General features: G+C 37.5%; 1 protein-coding gene across 1 annotated transcript in view; it reads left to right on the forward strand.

Moving 5' to 3' along the window:
• Positions 1-11,931, forward strand: part of LOC145995321 (uncharacterized) — a 60,058-nt gene extending 48,127 nt beyond the window's left edge. Inside the window, exons 4-7 of the mRNA XM_083131930.1 lie at positions 221-259; positions 3,240-3,287; positions 4,848-5,051; positions 11,778-11,931. Coding sequence (XP_082988056.1) covers positions 221-259; positions 3,240-3,287; positions 4,848-5,051; positions 11,778-11,840 — 354 coding nt within the window. The 3' untranslated portion in view covers positions 11,841-11,931. The remainder of the gene's footprint in view (positions 1-220; positions 260-3,239; positions 3,288-4,847; positions 5,052-11,777) is intronic.
• The last annotated feature ends 8,979 nt before the right edge of the window (positions 11,932-20,910 follow it).

Here is a 20,910-nt window from a genome sequence, read left to right on the forward strand (position 1 = left end):
CCTCGCTCCCGAAAGCCTCAACAGAAGTGGGCAGTCATTCAAGCAATTACAGGGTCAGGTGGGGCCAGCATAACGAACCCCCAGTCGTTGTTGTAGGTTTCCATGACTAGGTTACCTATTCATAGCTCCCAAGAAACCAACTGTATCCTTTAAGTGTGTTTATGTATTTAAGTGTTTAGCTATATAATAAATATTCCTCTTTTTCGCTCACTCATTTTAGGAGAGGACAAGCAAGGAAATTGCTACTGCAACTCTGGCAGTAAGTATTAATTCTTAAATAAATATTTATGGGGTGTAATTATTTGCATTTTCGTCATATTACCAGGTTATTTGTATTTTGTGGGTGTAAAATCTTCAACTGATGATAGGAAATGCTATTATTAGTAGCCTACATATCTGTGGGTAGTGGTCAGAAGTAGTGTGCTACTTTTAGCATAAATAGTAGCTGTAGCTGTAACGAAGCTACAAAATTCCTGTAGTTGTAGCGAAAATTTTGCTAGACCTACATTTCTTCTCTGCATTTTGAGGAAAATTTTGAATGTGACCACAGCGTCAAAGAAAAATTCGACAATAACGCTTACTTTTGCAGTAGGTCCATAAAGACAAAGTCTATTACATAGAAATCCGTATAATCTACATTATAAACATCTTGATATCGTAGATTATATATATATATATATATATATATATATTAGGGATGGGCCGATATGAAATTTTGGCCGATACCGATAAAGTACCGATATAAAATTTGCCGATACCGATAACCGATATTCTACCGATCCGATATAAAATTAGAAATGGTCCTTGAAGAACCTGAAATGATCATTGATCTCCTTAATAAATGTGTGTTTCAAGGTGACTGCAGTGCAAAATAAGTTGAATATTTACACATTTACTTTTTTAGAAAGAAGGGCATGGAGATTATCCATAAAAATTACAACAAAATGGCAGAATTTTGCACTAAATTATAAGATATTTATCAATATATCGGATCAGTAAAATAATCGGTAATTTTACCGATAAACCGATACACCGATATGCCTATATCGGCCGATACCGATAGAGTACCGATTAATTGGTCCCATCCCTAAAATATATATATATATATATATATATATATATATATATATATATATATGCGTAATTTATTTCATTAGTATAGAATAAATGTAATATCCAGATTGTGTAGCCCTGGGCTATATCGATCATTTCACATTGAACAGTAGGCCTATATAAAAAATTGAAAAAAACTTTTCCCCCCAAAACCATTAATTTATTCTGAAACACCATTCTTTTGGCTACAAAAGTGCACAATTTAAGATTACACTAGACTCTCGCTAATCCGGCCCTCAATAGTCCGCCCTCTCAGTAGTCCGGCCCACATCTGGCCTGTAGTCATTCAAGCAGAAATGACGCGCACAACAATGAATTATCGTGTTCAACAATGTTGTTAGTTAAAAATGTTAAACAATTCTTTACATACGTACAGTATTTGAAATTGTGACTTTCTTACAGTAAAATTCAGTACATACTATGGCTTCTAAAAGGAAACACATAAAGTACAGCCTATATAGTCCCTATGTGTTTTAAACTACATAGTAGTATGTAATTTCCGACCCTCTCAATGATCTAGCACTTCCGCAAATCCGGCACCCATATGTGCAAGGAATGGCCGGATTAGCGAGAGTCTAGTGTATGTGTTTATATTTCTGATAGTTGAAAAAATGTAAAAACTGAAACACTACACATTTCAAGATTTTCCAAAACTACGGGGTAATTCTGATCATTGACGGGGCTATTCTGATCATTGCAAAATCACATGTCTAGATACATTTTCCACAAATAAATTGTTTCTTACCAAAAGCCCTGACACTTATTTCATGAAACCAAGTGTTGCATCGTTGACATTGTATCCAGTCACCATTAACAGCACTGTCGTTGGTGTAGTACAACTGACCGCAAGGAATATTGGCTTCATCGTTACCGACATTCTTAGTTTGCTGTCGTTTTTTCATTTTCTTCCCTACAGGTGTATGCTCGTCAGATGTTAAATGGCATGCACTTTTCTTCTACATCGTTTTGTCTTTTCTGGCTGTTTGGTGGGAGATGGGATTATTTCAGAGAATGGTGAAGTGGAAGAGGATGTGCTTGGTAAATTTGTAGAGGCCCTGAGAGGGGAAGATGGTGCAGTAGAAGGGCCTGGATTCTTGTAGCACTAGAAATCGCATTTTGTAATGACGTATATGGCACGTTGAAGAGCACATTAACTTACATCTCCAAGCTGTACGCTTGAAACAGCCCTATTCATTTTGTCCTCCGACCATTTCATTTGAATCCCTTTTGACTTTTACGTGCGCAACATCTGCAATGACAACACAAGTTATCGTAATTAATTTTTGGAGTGAAGTAGCACAAAATCTGCTGATTGATATAGGCCCAGAAAAAATGATCGTAAAAGCCCCAAAAGTCGATATTTCTTTCATTGGTTGGCAACACTGCGCTATACAAGTTTGGCGCCACGAACGTGTATGACTAACAACTAAATATACCTACCCCATTGTTAAATATATAGTTACTCACTTACTCATAATAATGTGGCTGGTACAGCTTATGTTCTAAAGCTTTTCAGTTTAACTCTGCGAAAATGCACATGCAGAGTACATACCTTGTTTCCAAAACCAATTTTTTCCAGGCACATCAATTTACAAACAGCAGCAGTGTTGTGTGCATCTCAACCATGTAAGTTCTTCTTCTCCACTTTAACACACCTCTTATACGGTGTCAAAAACATCAGGCAATTTTAAGCATGTTTTTTTTTTAATAAAACAAAAGCATTTAAATTTTAAAATCCAATTTAAATAAAAAAGATCATCAAAAATGAATTTTTAAAGAATTTATGCTTTTTATCCACCCTGCTTTCTACCAACAGACATCTAGAGTTATTTAGCCTGAAAAGTAGATATGCTTTAGTTCTTTGTATATTTAAATACTAGTATGTGCTTTCAAAGTTATACAAATCCACAGATTTTGAATTTGTAACTTTCATGTTCACTAGTCACCCTAGCAGGAACAACTATATCATTGCCAGTGCCTGGTTTAAAGATATTGTTAAGACCTTCCCCCTCTCCAATTTTGGAAACTATTTTATAAATACTTAGAATGTAGGATATTAGTTTAATTATCACATATAAATCCCCTTTCTTTATTTTTTTTAATGTATAAATTTTGTTTAATTTCAGAGTTATGAAGCAGCAGTTCTTAAGACCGATAAGGACAGTGTGGCTCGGGTAAGAAAAAATTATTTGAGAAATTTTCCTATTTTTCTCAAACTTTTTCTGTAATATTGTCTATTTGATTTTATGTGGATTTCTGTGAATAATGTACTTTGTGTGCAACATATTATTTAAGTGCCATAATGTAAATGATTACATTTTAAAGGTGTTAAAGAAAAGCATGGAGTGTGTGATGGTATTTTGAAATTTGACAGAAGGCTTTGACAATTATGCTTTGATGCATCAACTCTTAGAAATGCACTGCACCAAGGCTGCTTGTTAACTGAGGATGAAGACTGCTGTCCACAAAATAATAAAGAGGTGGCAGTTTTCTATGACGTCAGAGCTTCTGTGGGCTCTGATTGGCTGCTCAAGACACCATCGAAGCTTGCCTTCAGGCTTCTTCCCTTGCTAGGCCTGCTAGCCAGTCCAAGCCTAGGATTTTTTGGTGCTGATTACTTGGACGTAACAAATGGGTAAAAGGTAAAAAGGTAAAGTGTTCCCCTGTGCATAGCACCATGCCATGAAGGCGTATAGGGGGTGTGGGGGTAACGCCCCACACTTTCTTGATCCGGTCGTGAGTGGGGGTGATGTGATCAGCATCACGCCCCCGACCGCCTTTACCCCCCGGCGCCGGGGCCGCTTCCATCGTTAGAAAAGTTCCCGGATTTGAACCGGCCGGGGATCGAACCCGGGACCTTTAGCATGGTCCCGGGTTCGCCCCCTCTTCCGTTATTTTGGAAAAATATTGTTTTCAAAGAGTAGACCTTTTGCAACAAAGTGAAACTTGTTTCAGGTCCCTAGTTCTCATACAGGCTGAAATATGATGCAATATGTACAATCCTGCATTTTGGCTAAAATTGCTAATTTGCATATTAGAGGAAGGGGGATGGGGTGGGTTTTCTTCCACATGACATTTCAAAGTCTTATCTCAACATCTGTCAGCGTTTACAACCTCACATACAAGTATGAAGGTCCTAAAGGCATGTGAATGTTGTAATCGGCACCATGGGTCATATATGACCCATTGGCTGTTTTCGCCTATACTTTCTATGGGTCATATATGACCCATTGGCTGTTTAAAGGTTAAAATCTTGCAATATAAAAATAATTAATATCCAGGAAAATGTGTTATTTAACACCATTATGATATGTTATTTAAGCCATTTGCATTAAATATTAACTTCGTGAAAATGTTTAATTTGTATTGAATTATACATATGAAAATATATAGTAATAGTAATAACTGCAAATCTGAGGGTGCTGTTGAAAAATGGGTTACATTTTTGGATTCAGCATGGCAGACTTATAAAGAATCACACTGTTTCATCTCTGTACAATTTTCCAAGTTAAAATTTGTTGACGTGTAATTGGAGTGAGAGTTGCAGGATTTTTCCCTTTCCATGTGTGTTAAATCACCATATGAAAAGTAAGAATTTACTTCAGATTCTACACTTTTTGAGTCATTTTAGCAGATGAGAAATTCATCCATACAAATGTTGCATGTCAAATCATGTTATTTCCAAACTGAAATATATCAATTTGCTAAATTGAGTTTTACTATTTATCTTGCAGGATATCACTAATCTAAAACAAAGGATGAGGTCTAAAGGCCTGGAAAAGCACTGTGAACAGATTGATCATCTTCATGAACATCTTGAGGAGATGCTTGAGGAAACATACAAGATTAACAATGTGTTCAACTCGTACAAAGTGGCAATGAACACAGTAAGCCCCATTGCTTCACTCTGGATGGAGAAAGATGCCAAAGTCTTTGAGGTAAGTGTTTGTAATTTTGTTCCTTGCCATTGTACTGCTGTAGACTGCAGATGCTAATAAAATAAAATCAACTCAAAAGCAAATGAAATCATTTTGTTAGATATTAAGTTAATTTACTTAGAGCTGTAGTTGTTCAGTCAGTATGGCATCTGAATACCATGCAGGAGACCCAGATTTCTAGGGTAAGTGATCTCAGGTGGAACTTCTTCAGTAAGGCAGTTCTGGGTACACCCAGCCTCTAATAGAATTGGCACCTGATGAATGCTGGAGGTAAAGGTGCTGATCACATCACCTCCACAATAGTCAAAATCTTGACTGTGTGGAGTCCCTGCATCCATAATCCTTCTGCAAGGATTTTTTCTTTTCCTATTAAGTTAATTTACAAATAGTTCGTAATATACGAGGGGGTATCAAAAGGTTTTGCCTGTTGAGGTATAATTTGTTTAATAATGGAAAGATACTGATACAAACTGATACAGTTTGTCTGTAGTGTCCTCTACTCAACTTTACCCTTACACACAGTTCCCATCACGTTCAATGCTTTTGGGCGAGCATTTTATGATGTTGATATTGATCTGACTGCCATGTGGGAGACCCAGGTTAGATTCCAGTGGTAGTTGATCTAAGGTAGGAATTGTTCTGGCATCCCCACATAAAGTGGCTCTGGAGCCTCAAATCAAAGGATACCTGTGGGCAACCTTGGGGAGTAAAGGTGGCTGGAGAATGGTGCTGTTCACCACCTATAAAAATGTTTGAGATCGAGAATTTGTGGGGCCCTACCCCACATCCCTTGAATGTGCCTTCATGGCACAGTGCTATATGCACAGGAAACTATTTTACTTACCTTATAGTGATCATTTAAAGCTATGCACATACAAATATGCAGGGTGCAGTTGTGTTTTTGAAGAGTTCTGTGGCTACGCCAGAATAATGAGTGAGGAGGCAGAGCAGCAGAAATATTTCCTGCGAGTGGGGGCAATCACATTTATAAAACTTCTAAACACCACACAACAATCCATAGTTTGGTTTCAAGAAATATTTATTTATTTATTTATCTAGTGATAAATATCAGGAGGGGGTGGGTGCTGGCTGACTGGGGGACATTCGCCCCTGCTTTCTTCTGGCACTGTCACTGCTTGTGGCTTCGAAATGATGAATCAAACTGAAAAAAAGTTATTACAAAAAATTGTGCTGTGACATTCTGCATATGTTGTTTATACTAAATTGAGATGATGCCGATACTTGCCTTCGAAACCCAGACCTAGACAAATCAGGGTGAGACAAGAATGAAGCAGTCTTTCACATCTTGAGACTGAGTCTTTGCCTAGTGCCATTTCGTATGTACAATACCATCCCTATATCATACTTGGGCACACCCAGATAACCAACAAGTTCTATAAGTAGGAACCTTGCTTTTTTTTTTATTGTTGGTCGTTGAATGTATTTGCTTTCCATGTTAATCAGAGGCAATCAGTGGCTGCCCCAGGATTGATCATCTGGGGGTGCAGAATAAAATTTAGGAGGTGCGATGTTGAAAATAAAGAAAGCATGAAATATGCATACATGTTTTAGCAGAGGCGAAACCACAAATTTTTTGTCTGGGAGGAGGGGGGAGGACAAGTACCAGGATAAATGTACCAATAATAATAATAATGACATTATTATTATTAGCAGTAGTAGTAATATTAGTAGTAGTATCAAAGATGTTATCCGTAAATCACACAAAAAGGGAGAAGTCTGTGCTAAAGCATTTGTGTAGGACAAACTATTTGAAATATTCTTTCCAACACATTCAATTTCACATAATTGAAAACAAGCACACAAACTGTATTTTTGAAAGACAAAAATGCATGACGAATATAATTCTTTTTGTACATATGACATGTATAACTTTCATGTACAACATATGTTTTACACATATGCAATGTTAAAAATAAAAGAAATACATATGCAACATGTTAACACTAAATTGTATATATATATTCAGTTTCTTTAAATCATATACTCAGCATATTATTTAAATGCATTACACAATCAATTCATCCATCTCATAACAAACCAACAGGAAAAATGACATAAACCTCTCAAATGTGCGTGCTCCTTTTCATTCATAAAATTGTTCATGCATAGCAGTGACAGTCTGAAGTACATAGTTGGTCTTACTTCTCTCTCTGGTAATTTACAAGCATTATAGAAAATAATAATGATGTTCGCTTCGCTCACAAGAATTTTTTTTTTAAATCCAAATTATTGGAATCTGAAAACAATATTAATTTAATAGGGTGCTGAATTCTCTCTTTTATAACATTTTAATATAGATTGTTTGCCACCACCTAGCTACGGCTCTGAATTTTTACGAATGAAAAAAAAATCCAAATGTATTTTTTTTATTTCCATAAAATTTGAAATCGAAGATGGCAATTATCTCTCTTAGCTCCTCTCCTGGAGGTGCCCTTTGCCGTCTGGAAGTAAAAATAAAGAAATACATGAACACTAATCCCATCTTGAGTATCATTTTGTCCTGCCACTCTTAGATTCTGCTGGGCCTTGCCTATTTTTTACTTCAATGTTGGCCCCCTTGCACCCCATAGAATTGATTTCTTACCAAGGTTGGGGGAGGGGGGTAATGACCCCCTGTGGTTCCGCCACTGGCTATCTTCTGTCTGCCCCAGATACTGCAGTGTCAGGACAAAATGGGAAGCAACTTCATATTTTTGGAAAACCCCTTCTATCACACTATCCCCATCAACAAACTGTAACATTTCTTTGTGAACTTTGGGCTCCTCGGCAAAGTATGAAATGGTACTTTACTAAACATGTTACGTGGAACATATAGAACATACTAACATGTAAACTACCCATCACGTTACAACTCATGTTAAATAATTTCCCGAGCACGACCTGATTATATCGTGAAAGCAACTGAAATTTTTGTTCCAGTACGACTAGAAAAGAGGAACAACAAGTAGGTGGACAATAAAACCATTTTACAACAATGCAAAAAAAAAACAGCTGTAGGCAAATATCGAAAAACACAAACAGGCCACTTAAAACAAAAGAAGAAACAATTTTTAACAACAATACTGACGAGAGAAAAGACAACGGCCTCTGTCTTTATAGAGACTCTCGACAGTACATGAAAATATATGCTGCTTCCCTTTCAGTGCTTGGCTGTTGTATACAATAACAGTGATCTCACTACAATACCTAACATTCGGGCACTCAATATGAGTATGACATATGACATTGTAAGAGTTAATGTTTTCAACGTATAATTTTGAATAGGGGTGTGCAAGCACCGCCCTCACGTCCCCCTGGTGTCGCTCCTGGAGGCAATCATTATTCATCTCCCAAGTTCTGTCCCTGCAGTGAATGCTATACTTGTCATCATAAACATCACTCTTGTACATAAGGAATGCATCATCATCATTCAAGCCAGCTTATTTTCAGTTCCTCAATTAGTGAGGTTAAAAACTACAGACTCCATTGTGTTATTGGACTCCTATTTTCGCTTCCACCAAAGGACATCATGATTCTCTGATTGTTCTAGATAACACTACAATTGAAAGATTTAGATGTATAGATATCAATAATACATTTATCGTCAATATTGATATTTTTAATACTCATTATAGAGTCCAGCGCAGATATTTCTGCCGTGCGATGTGCGAAACAACTAAAGAAGCAGTGTTGCTAATGGAGCAGATAGAAAAATCGCTGCAGTGCGCCAATGCACAGCTGTTACGTACAACAATAAAATTAGAGAATTCAGGTCTATCTAACATTGAGTTTTAAACGTCATGCATTATACCAGGACTAGGATTAATATGTACTAACAAGTGGCTTTGTATGTAGCTACATACATATGGACTAAAAATTCGCAAAATATGAACTAACACATAAGTAAAATTACCAAAAATGCTGCAAAAAAGACTTCTTCATACGATTCCTTATTTGAGTGATTTCAAACAAAATAAAAAAATATATATATTATTTTTCATTGCATTAATGCACTGGTGGCGTTCTAACTGTTCACTCCCAAAACCCGTATACACTGGTACGGAACTGCAACGGCAGATAATAACATGCCAACGTGTTAAACCGCTACAATTGCACCATAACACTCCTCCTCAAGCAGTATTATTATTTCCTCTCTGAGATCGGCGACAGTCGGTTGCCTTTGTTGTACATTTACAAAGAATGCCGGCTTCCACAACAATAACAAGTACATATACTGCCACTAGACGATAAGCTGCGCGGCTTTTTCTTTTGTTATGAACCAGGACCGGCGCTAGTCATTTTGCCTCCCTGGAAGGTGGCGGCAGATGCCGCTCTATTTCGAGCCCCCCCCCCCCCCCCCCGGTCATTACGCAGCAACGGAAAATTGAAAATCAATATATAATGAGACTTCTTATGCTATTTCAATACTATTCAGCGCAAAAGAATATCTCGCTCGATCACAGTTTTCAATAGGCTTATTTTTTTCTTCTCTTCAAATTTTGCCGCTCTGGGCGATGGCACGGTTCGCCCTCCCCTTCCGCCGGCCCTGCTATGAACTTGGTGACCCATCAAAGCACAGAAAACAATATGTATCGCATTAAGCAGCAAAAATGACAGCCTCCTCTATGCAATTTCTACAAGAACACGTGCCGGAGCCAGAGTTGAAATGATGTTGGAGCCATATAATTTATTTATTTTGAATAATTCCAAAATTATGAAATATGAACAATTTGTTGCTGCTGTTCGCTGCTCTCTTGCCAAAATGCTTTATTGGGATGCTAACACCATGACTGGCTTCCTCCTTCATGAACTCGTGCACGTTGCTTAGAATTTCCCGAGCTTGGCTATGCAAGGTTTTTGATTTCAACTTCGACAGAACTGGAGGCATTATGGAATTTAACGTTCATTAGCAAACACACACTTGTACATACACACACGCAATACACGCACACAACGTCAAACCGGTCAAATACTTAGTATAAAATACTAATGTTGTTCCAATCCAACAAAACTCACCGCCACTTTACCTGCCTTTCGCCTTCCGTGACAGAAATAGTGCTTCATTATTACAGTTGGCAACACTAGTTACTAGCTAGCCAATGAACATGCACTGCATAAAAGAAGCAACCACTACGCCGTGCTATATTGCCACATTACCGTCCCTGCCGAACGGTGGGAACCGCGAGCTGGAGGGCTATTCAATTGTTTTCAATGATGTTTGCGCGAGTGTGTCCAGGAATGGAATGACAATATGGCAACAATAGCGAAGGTTTTCGAGCAGGGTAGAACACGTGATGCTAAGAGAGAGGGAGACGAAACGAAAATTCGTTTCTACGCAACGGCAAATTTACGTGTGATGCACTCTACCAACTCAATATCAATATTCAATCGATATCAAACTTTGATATAAGAAAATTGACATTTCACAGCCCTAGCCCTGCCATCAGACCCCCTAAGTGTGCCTTCATGGCATGATGCTATAGCACTGGGAACTTTACCTTTACCTCAGTGTTTTATGTTCAGGAAAGCATAAAATTGACTGATGACCTGAAAGGTTGAACAATTACAGGAGCCTATTATGTCAATATGTTTGAAAAATCATGGATGAAAATCATAACATATAAAGTATGGAATATAAGACTACTTCAAGACACTGCTCCAGTTCTAATGTCTTGACATTGCACAAAATGCAAGCAGCAATGTGGCTGTGACAAACTGCCTGAACCATTTCTTGTTTACCACTGTACAGTCGTCAATGGAATTAAATAAATCATATCATATCATATCATTTCTTCACAAGACCAACCTCTCTGATGATGTGCTCATTTCTACAACAGTGTCATGGCTCAATGAACAAAATCATGATCCATACAAAAAGCTGTATCCCTAGCCTCGTCCTACAAAAGGGAAAATATGTAAATTAGAATGGTGGGTGTGTAGAGAAGAAGTAAACATTAGCCAAAATCCAACAGGGTGGCATCTCAGCAAGGAGTTCGGGAACTTTTTATTCAACACTCAGATAATCCAACTCTGATAATTTGTGTTAGTGTTTTTGTCTTTTGTGTGTTACGTTTCGAACTTTTGGGGATATTTAGCTCTTAAAATTTGATGTGATGCAATTGAGTTTCACAAAGAATAAGATGTCCTATTAAAAAAGCAAACTAATATGGTGCTGAGAAAAACAGTTTACTTGTTACTTGTTTATGTATGGTATATTTTTTAATGTTTGTTTAATTTTCTTTACTTCATGACCATATATGACAGCATGTTCACTAAAAACCCATTTCCATTCTTCCTTCTTTGATAAATCTATTTTGTGATCTGCATACTTCTTCAGTATATCCCTTTTGATATCCTCCATATCTTATTGAATATATTCGTGTAACTTATAAATTGTCCTTGTTCAATTATTATGCATTACGGTAAAGTTTTTCACTTGAAAGGATAGAAATTTCTTGATACCAATTGTAGTGAAATTCACTGTACAAGCTGCAGTGAAACTTGCAACAAACCTTAGAAATCGCAGTTAGGCAAATTATACATTATTGAATAATTTCAGATACATGAGAAACATGATCAAATATTTCTTGCATGAATTAACATTTTCAGTTTTTTTTACATTTGTAAAAGATCAAAATTCTGGCCTGGTGGGTGATATAATGAAATAAAACTGGTCAACTTTTATTAAATCCACTTGGAAGTACAGCATAAGTTTTCTCTTTCCAGGCTAAGAGTGTTCCAGCATATAAGCGTGCGGAGGTACCAGATGATCCCACTGAACTTGATTAGGGGGCTGGGAGAACACTATTATTTTGATGTAAATTATTATTCAAATCGGCCATCATTCTGTAAATTTTGGGTGAATAATAAATGAGTCATAACAGGCAATAAGATTTTTCTTTTGATGCTATACAAGTGTGTACCCTGCCTATTTTTCTACATAGTCACCATGACGCACCAAGCACTTTCGGTACGGTGGAACAAATTTACATAGACCCTCTGCATAGAAATCTGCCACCTGGGATCTCAGCCAGTCGAGAACTGATGTCTTGAGAACTTTATTATCACTTGGGGCAAGATCAGGACAGTATGGTGGGTGATTAAAATGTTCCCATCGGAATTTTTGAATTGTCGCAACAGTATGGTCAGCTGTATATGTATGTATGTATGTATGATGGGGAGGCGTTGTCATCAATAAGCAGAATTCCAGACCGTAACATTCCTCTTCGCCGGTTTTGGATAGCACGTCGCAGATTAGACAGTGTTTGGCAATACACATCTTTTGTGATGGTTCAGCCCGGTTCCAGGAATTCCACGAGGATTACACCTTTTTGGTCCCAAAACACAGTTGCCATGATTTTGCGATGTGATGGTGTTTGCTTGAATTTCTTCGGTTTTGGTGAACCGGAGTGACACCATTGCATGGATTGCTGCTTCGACTCACCAGTGACGTATGATATCCAGGTTCCGTCTCCAGTCACTATGTCAGAAAACAAGTCATCCCCATCCCTCTCCCAGCTGGCCAAAAAATTACGTGATGATTTCATTATTTCATCTTTGTGAGTGTTTGTCAACATTTTTGACACTCACCTTACACACAGTTTGCGATAACCCAGATTGTCCATTACAATTCGGTGCAATGTTTTATCAGACACTTCAGGAAACTCCTTGCCTAGATCAGTAATGGTGAAATGGCGATTGGATCGCACTTTCTCATCAACACGTTGCAAAAGGTCGTCCTACTGAACACTAGGCCTGTTGCTTCGTTCGTCATCATGAACATTTGCATGTCCTTCCCAAAAAGCATGGCACCATTGTTTTACCTTTCCTTCACTCATTACTGTTGGTCCATAATGGCACACAATTCCCGATGAATGTCAGCTGCACTCAGTCCTTTTGCTTTGAGAAATCTAATCACCGACCTCATCTCGCATTTGACGGGATTTTCTATTATTGCAGCCATTTCAACTTCCTGCTACTTGCAGGCACAGAATACTATTGCATGCTTCCGTGCATGCACAACTTCGTCAGTGTTGCCAGTTCCAAGTAAAAAAATATCTGCCCTTTTTTTTTGACATGTGCCTCGTTAAATGTTGAAACATACATATGGCATCTCTACACCGCCAATTATATATCTGAAACTTTTAAAATAAATTTATTGATACTAGGGACAGTGTCAGGGTTGTGACAGACCTGGAAAACTAGGAAAAGTCAGGGAATTTGAGGTGTCAGGGAATTTTGTCTTCAATGACTCCCCTTCCCCCCCCCCCCCTTTTCATATGGAACTCTGCACGGGAACAGGAAATTGTGTTGCTAAGTTTCGGCCTCAACTTTTAGGCCCTTTTTATGCACAACACAACCACGGTGCCAGAAACCAGTGATGGCAGGAGGAGAGAGAGAGAAAGAAAGAGAGAAATTTCCAGAGGGGCAGAAAAATGTGTTAAGCCTCTAAATATTACGTGGAAAATGCATTGAATTATCATTTTTTCTTGTCCGTATGGGGACAGAACTGTCAACAGATGAAGGGAATGGGAGTGGGAACATAAAGTTAAACTAGAGTAAATCACAGTATCCTTTACTTTACTTTACTGGAAGAAAAAATATCATGCTTCCATATGACATAATTTTTTTGGCAACATGTATAATTGTTTTCCTGTAGTTTACGGTTATTACAAGCATAAGAAAACAGTTTTTCTTTGTGACGTTTCAGGAGAACACACGCTCCTTTCATCAGACATTTATTTTCATTTTGACTAAAGATACAGTTATAACAATGGTTAGTAATTTTTTAAACAAAAATAATCTGTTATATAATGGATGTTGTCAATGTTACATTGTTGTAATATAGCAACTTAACTGTGAAAAAAGCAGTCTGTTTTATTTTTATTTCAGATTTTTTTTAAAAATTATGAATCCAAAATATCATCAGGTAATTCAAATTCATCATTGTTTTCACAAAGTCTCTTGATGTTTTCTGTTACATTAAATTTTAAAGATGGTGGCTTACTCCATTTGTGAAAAAGAAAACTCCATACTGGATCTATGTTACCATTTTCATTATTTAATTTATTCCAGTATTCTTCTGCAATGAACGAAGCTTCCCAGACATTCAACTCTGTGTTTCCCGTTAATCTTTTTAAAACCCTTCTCTTTTTAATCAAATGCTTCTCTTCGATGATGTGAGTTGACAAACCTGTTCTTGGGTTTAGATTTATAATGTCCAAATCGTGTTCGTGCCATCTTATTGCCATTTTCCTTGCTGTTTGTCCCACATAATCTTTTGAACATGAACAACTTATATTATATATTCCTGTGGTTTCCGCATCTGGTAGAGAGTTTCTCATTTTGAATTCATTAAATGTACATTCCAAACTTCTTGGTGATTTAAAAACAATTTTGAAATTAAAACTTCTAAAAATTTTTGCAATTTTATGTGAGAATCCCTTGTGGAATGGAATGCACACAAATTTCTTTTCAATAGATTTTTCATCTTTGTCTGTATTTCTCTTTTCCTTTAGTTTTCTTGCAACTTGTTTTTTGATTTGGTTTATTCTGTTAGTGTGAAAGCCATTTTCTTTTGTTATATTAAAGAGCCTTTCTTCTTCATTTCTGATATCCTCATTACTAGAACATAGTCTTTGTGCTCTCAGGAAAAAATTTAAAAATGTGTTATCCATTGTTATACGCGAATGTTCTGATTTGGCATGGATGAATTTTTCCCCCGCTAATTTTTTCCTATGGACTGATGTTTGAATTGTTGAGTCAGTTGTCTTAATTTGCAGATCAAGGAAAGAAATTACAATGTTATTCATGGGTTCGCAAGTGAATTTTATGCGACGATGTGATTCATTTAACAATTTAAATACGTCCATGATGGTGTTCTCATTTTTAGCAATAATTAGCACATCATCTACATATCTTATGTAGAGTTTGATATCCGCACCTATTGCATTAACAATTGGATATTCTATGTAATGAAGGAAAATGCTGGAGATGATTCCGGATACTGGGTTTCCCATTGATAGACCATTACTTTGCTGATATATGAGAAACTCTCTACCAGATGTGGAAACCACAGGAATTCATATAAGTTGTTCATGTTCAAAAGATATTGTGGGACAAACAGCAAGGAAAATGGCAATAAGATGGCACGAACACGATTTGGACATTATAAATCTAAACCCAAGAACAGGTTTGTCAACTCATATCATCGAAAAGAAGCATTTGATTAAAAAGAGAAGGGTTTTAAAAAGATTAACGGGAAACACAGAGTAGAATGTCTGGGAAGCTTCGTTCATTGCAGAAGAATACTGGAATAAATTAAATAATGAAAATGGTAACATAGATCCAGTATGGAGTTTTCTTTTTCACAAATGGAGTAAGCCACCATCTTTAAAATTTAATGTAACAGAAAACATCAAGAGACTTTGTGAAAACAATGATGAATTTGAATTACCTGATGATATTTTGGATTCATAATTTTTAAAAAAAATCTGAAATAAAAATAAAACAGACTGCTTTTTTCACAGTTAAGTTGCTATATTACAACAATGTAACATTGACAACATCCATTATATAACAGATTATTTTTGTTTAAAAAATTACTAACCATTGTTATAACTGTATCTTTAGTCAAAATGAAAATAAATGTCTGATGAAAGGAGCGTGTGTTCTCCTGAAACGTCACAAAGAAAAACTGTTTTCTTATGCTTGTAATAACCGTAAACTACAGGAAAATAATTCTATAATGCAAGCAATGCGTACATACAAGAAAAACTATGTATAATTGTAACCAGCTTCTCCTTAGTGAACTATATCAAATCAAAATTAGGGAACTGGCTTTGTCACATTTCCTGAGAAAATCTCCGAATTGTTATGCCTACATTTATTGACTAGTTGATTTGAAGACAATGTTGCATGCAGTCTCATGTTGAAGTCAAAAAAGTCCTCCATTTTTAGATTTTTTTGATGACTTTTATATCACCCTGGCCAAGTGATTTCAAAAGAAAACCGATTATGACATTTGAATGGAGGTTTTATATGATCACTTTGCCATGCATTCTTTAAATTTCTTTCTGAAATTTAATAGTCTAAGCTTGTTTGCTCGACGGCTGACTTTTATTACTATTAATAAACTCTCTTTTAAAAGGAATGATCATTCTGGCATCTGTGCCTTAATTTCGCAGACAGTACGAACACATCAAAATGATTTTCCGATAATTTCCAATCTCCAAAAGACGATTAAGATTTCTTGCTGTAATACAACCAGCATAAGCACATATCCTTCCACGATAATCTTCTTGTGGGTTACTTGAAACAACAAATAAGCTTCTTCTTACCTCCAGAAGAATGAATCTATCTAGAAACTCCAAGAGATACCCGAGATTCCTAGAGCAGCATCCCTAGAGTGGCGGCGATTAGGGAGGGGGGGCGAGGGGAGATTTGTCCCCCACTTTTCACCACTTTTACCCCCGCACTATGCTAAACCTTATCTAGAAAGGGAAATATACTGTATTTGCCTCCCCCCCAGTTTTGACACCTTGCCCCTCTCCCGGTTTTGGAACCCAATCGCCGCCACTGCAATGATCCACAAGATGCAAATGCAACTTTCATCTGCATCGCCTTCGTGAAATGAAAAATCCAAACAAATCCGGCACATCTGCATACATATTGGTGACACGGTGCAACGCACACAAAAGACTTGGAAAAGAGTGATTTCGCCAATGAACTGTAGTGATCCATCATTTAATAAAACAATTACACACGATTGAATCGCTTCTACAGGAACGCGACATTTAGGCGTACATCTTTAAATGTCTCCCACGGAAAACTAATCTACAGAAACTAAAATCACTTCTTTGAACTGACACCTTTTTTTTTAAAAAAAACACAATTATAAGAACTCATTGCTGAAAGGCTACATTTATGTAAACACTGGTTGCAATGCTGCTATTGTTTGAATGTAACAATGTTTACCTGTAGCCAGGACTCTAAAAATCCTGGTCGCCAAGTCGCCATGGCGACTCAGCCTGGCGACTGTGATCTTTTACTGTAATATGTACGAAATGTTGATGATTCTAAGTTCAAATTGCAGTACACCGTAAGTTAGTAAATGATTTTTTTTATCAACGTTGTGAACATTCCAGAGAATCCCAAACAATTTCGTACCCTTTGTCCCCCAACACCCCATTTCCTGCTTTCTCAAATAATTTAGCGATGTTTCGAATACCGTTATGCTCAGCATCTTATACAGAGTGTTTCAAAAGTCGCAAAACCCAAACTTTTGAAATGTATATCATGAAAAACGTAAGCGATATTTACACCGTGTTTTCTGCATTATAAAGCCTCATACATTGAGATATTTTTCAATGCTTAAAATTATCCGTTCACTCCGCACTGAAAATTATATAAATTAATAACTGACGGAAAGAAGCATTCAAATTTTTCCAGAAATGAACTTCTGAGTAAGAAAAGTATGTAAGAAATTATCGAAGGGTCATAATTTGACATTTGATGACTGATGTCATTTGTGACAATCTATCCCATCTTGTTATTGTTTTTATCTTTTGTTATCTTTGTTTCTGCTTTGTTGTTTCAGTGTAAAATGGCCAAATAAGACTGTATCTGAAACTCTGAGTAAATAAATAAATATTGGTCATGTGCAACATTTGATGAATTTTTGACTGGTGATTTTATGGGTTGAGTGAAAGTGCCATTTTTGAGACATATCTCCATATATGCCAACACTAGCAGGTCGAAATATTGCCAACAGTCGCATGCAAGATGTGTCTAAGTATTGGCTATACATTTACGTGAAAAATCGTAAATCAAGATTTTGTGCCAAAATTGGACTCTTGAGGGAATCCTAGGCTGCCCCTGGTTACATTGAAATCTCTTCGCTCACTTTCGCCGCTACTGTGCCTGTTTTTTAAATTGATTCAGCATGGAGTATTCACTGAAGCAGTGCGTGTGCATTGCTGAAGAGTATTTTACTACTCATTCTTACACTCATGTGCAAGAGGTTTTCCAATAAAAATGCCCTGCTTCTGCTGTACCTCACAAAGCAACTGTTTTACAACTAGTCAAACACCAACAAATGATCCCACAAATTGTTTGAGTTGGTATTTATTGTTGAAAATCAGTTCTCATGTGTTTTCAGCAAAGTAACATTGTTTTTTTAAAAAAATAATGTAATTGCTTTTATTTAGATAAATGCTAACATAAATTTATGAACCCAGTGATGGCCTACAGGGTTAGTTTAGTGCAAAAAAACCGGTGTCAATATCTCTTACGATTTTCATGATATACATTTTTAAAGTTTGGATTGCGCGACTTTTGAAACATACTGTAGTATGCACAATTGCTAGTAGGTGGTTTCCTGGCACCTGATTTTCAGAGCTGGCACCTAGCTTTGAAGACAATTTTTCGAGCACTGCCTATAGCTCTCCAATGTGGAAGATTTCGCGCTGCGACGCCAAGGGCCCCGGGTTCGAATCGTGCTCGGGCTTGGTTGTTTGTGAATGTCCATTCATCAATTTCATCACTCATCCCCATCTTCGCAAATTAGCCAAGAGGCACAAAACGCGAAGTAAAATAAACTAAATCAAACAATCAATCAAACCAATGTGTAAGATTAAAAGAACGGAACATATTGTCACTGCATAGGCACATACACTTCAACTTTCATTGTATTCTACATCAGGACATAATTTGAAATTATTACCTTGTCTGTGACTGCCACACCACAAGTGTAACACATGAAAAATTTCATGAGAAGTATCTAATTACTGTGTGCAGTTCATCTTTCCTTAATTATTTTATGCATATGTCACATGCGTTTGGGGGGCTAATGGCTGGCCCCTACCTAACTACGTCTCTGGTCCACGTTTAGAAATAGGTCGGGCCTTTACATCCGTTTTTTGCTTCAAGTGCTCCTCGTTTGGGTTGACGCAACGTCTAAAGTAACGATTTCGGAATTCGATTTGATAGTAGATAAGGGGAGCAATCTAATTCATAGCAAGTAGGTTGTTGTACACTTCTGTTCACAGAAAGTGCCACACTCGTTTGAGTTAAAGATCAGCTTCGGAGCCGATCGAGTGTTGCAGTACAGCCGAAGTAAAGGTTCGAGAAAACAGCACTCTGCAGTGTTGCTTACCACTAAAGTTTTTCACCGGACGCAGGGAATTTTCTGACGTGCAGAGTCAAAAGGAACAATTACAGGAAAGCCTTGCATTTCAATTATTAACGCAATCCAGTGTCCAATTTTACAAGAGAATGGCGGGAAAAAATCGGGAAGAAATGTTTGAGATACTCAGTATCCCATAACTAATAAAGAAAAAACCTGCCTCAATCCCTTCGCTTGGCCAAAAAACAATATTCATTTGAAAGCAGAGGGGAGAGGATCCTGGTTCCATTACCTCTATCCCTAGCTTAACGTAACATAAACGTCGACGTTCACCAAGAGGACCCTGAAAAATCACTCTTCTTCGTCAAATAGTTAGTTTAAAAATATAATAATGTATGTGCCATTGACTTTTAATATTCTTTGCCACATATCAGCATCTGCTATGTTGACAGAAGCTAGAGCATGAAGATCATTAAGGGTTGGAAACACTAGCCTTGCACAAAAGCACATCTTCGATCGTCTTCATTAATATATTCTCTCACAACATTAACTTATAGTCTGTGATCAATGTGTGCACAGCATAGAGACACTATACCATAAGGCGTAGAGCTTTCAAATTAATGTAATTAGAGAGAAGATACATTGAAAGTTTGGAACCGGACAGGTAAAGATGCAATCTTCAAGAGAAATCACCCGAATAGCATGGTTTCTGCACCGCGGCTTGTGTCCATGTCGGTAAAACGTCAGCATCGTAAGCTGAAATCCTAGGTTCGATTCCCCGTGTGGTCAAAGTTTCCCCCTCCCCCCTCTTCTGCCAAACGGGTGCTGCGAAAAGTATTTCACCGAGTCACTCGTCCGGTTGCCCTCGAACATCCGGTTACGTTGACAGTTAATGTTACACAGCGAAATGGCGGTTGTTTTACAAGGAAAAGGAGTGTCAGCTGTGTAGCATATGGTTACACAGTTCGATCGGAAACAAATTTATTGAGATAAGTATCACTTCAAAGGTTTCCGAAGCGCATACAGATAATAAACTTGTGGATACAAGCGGAACAAGAAAGAATTGATACACGGCTGACGACAGTGGATCTCTCTGTGGTGGTGTGCTGAAAAACACGTCTCTTTGGGAGGTTTCAGACCGAAGCGACACTGTGGCTTGCAACGTCCTACCACGTAATCGCCACACTTCAATTAGGAGGACGGCAAAGGTCTACCCATAAGTGCCAACTTCCTTAATTCAATCGGTGGACACAGACTCTAGATATCTCAGGGCTTGCTGGGTAAAACGTGAACAGCAGCTTTATATACGTATATATATATATATGTTTATTATAAACTTATCATAAGAAAGTCTGTTACCACACTAGTCTTTAACCTTTATCACTTACGTGCATTTACATTTACCCTACACGTGCATTCACCACTTCTGGTCTTAAAGGGGGGCAGGGACCATCCCCTGTAAGAGAAAGTAGTATGTGCGTGGAACTTTCCGTACCCAGCCGGCACCTCCGACAAGCGGACGCTTAGTAAAGGATTAAAGGATGTCGCGACATCCCCGGCGCTAGCTAGGAATCGGCAAGCCGAATGGTGTCACCTGTACAAGGACGACAGGTTAGGAAGGAGGTCCTGGTGATCCCAGACAAGCCGGGCAGGTAGAACCTGGAACCTATCAGCTGAAGCGATTAGACCAGGTAGTTAGGTTTGCTGCTAGGCCCTTCTTCTTCTTTTTTCCTC

The sequence above is a fragment of the Lepisma saccharinum genome, chromosome 11 (genome assembly GCF_977018435.1).
Source record: "Lepisma saccharinum chromosome 11, izLepSacc3.1, whole genome shotgun sequence".
NCBI lineage: Eukaryota > Metazoa > Arthropoda > Insecta > Zygentoma > Lepismatidae > Lepisma > Lepisma saccharinum.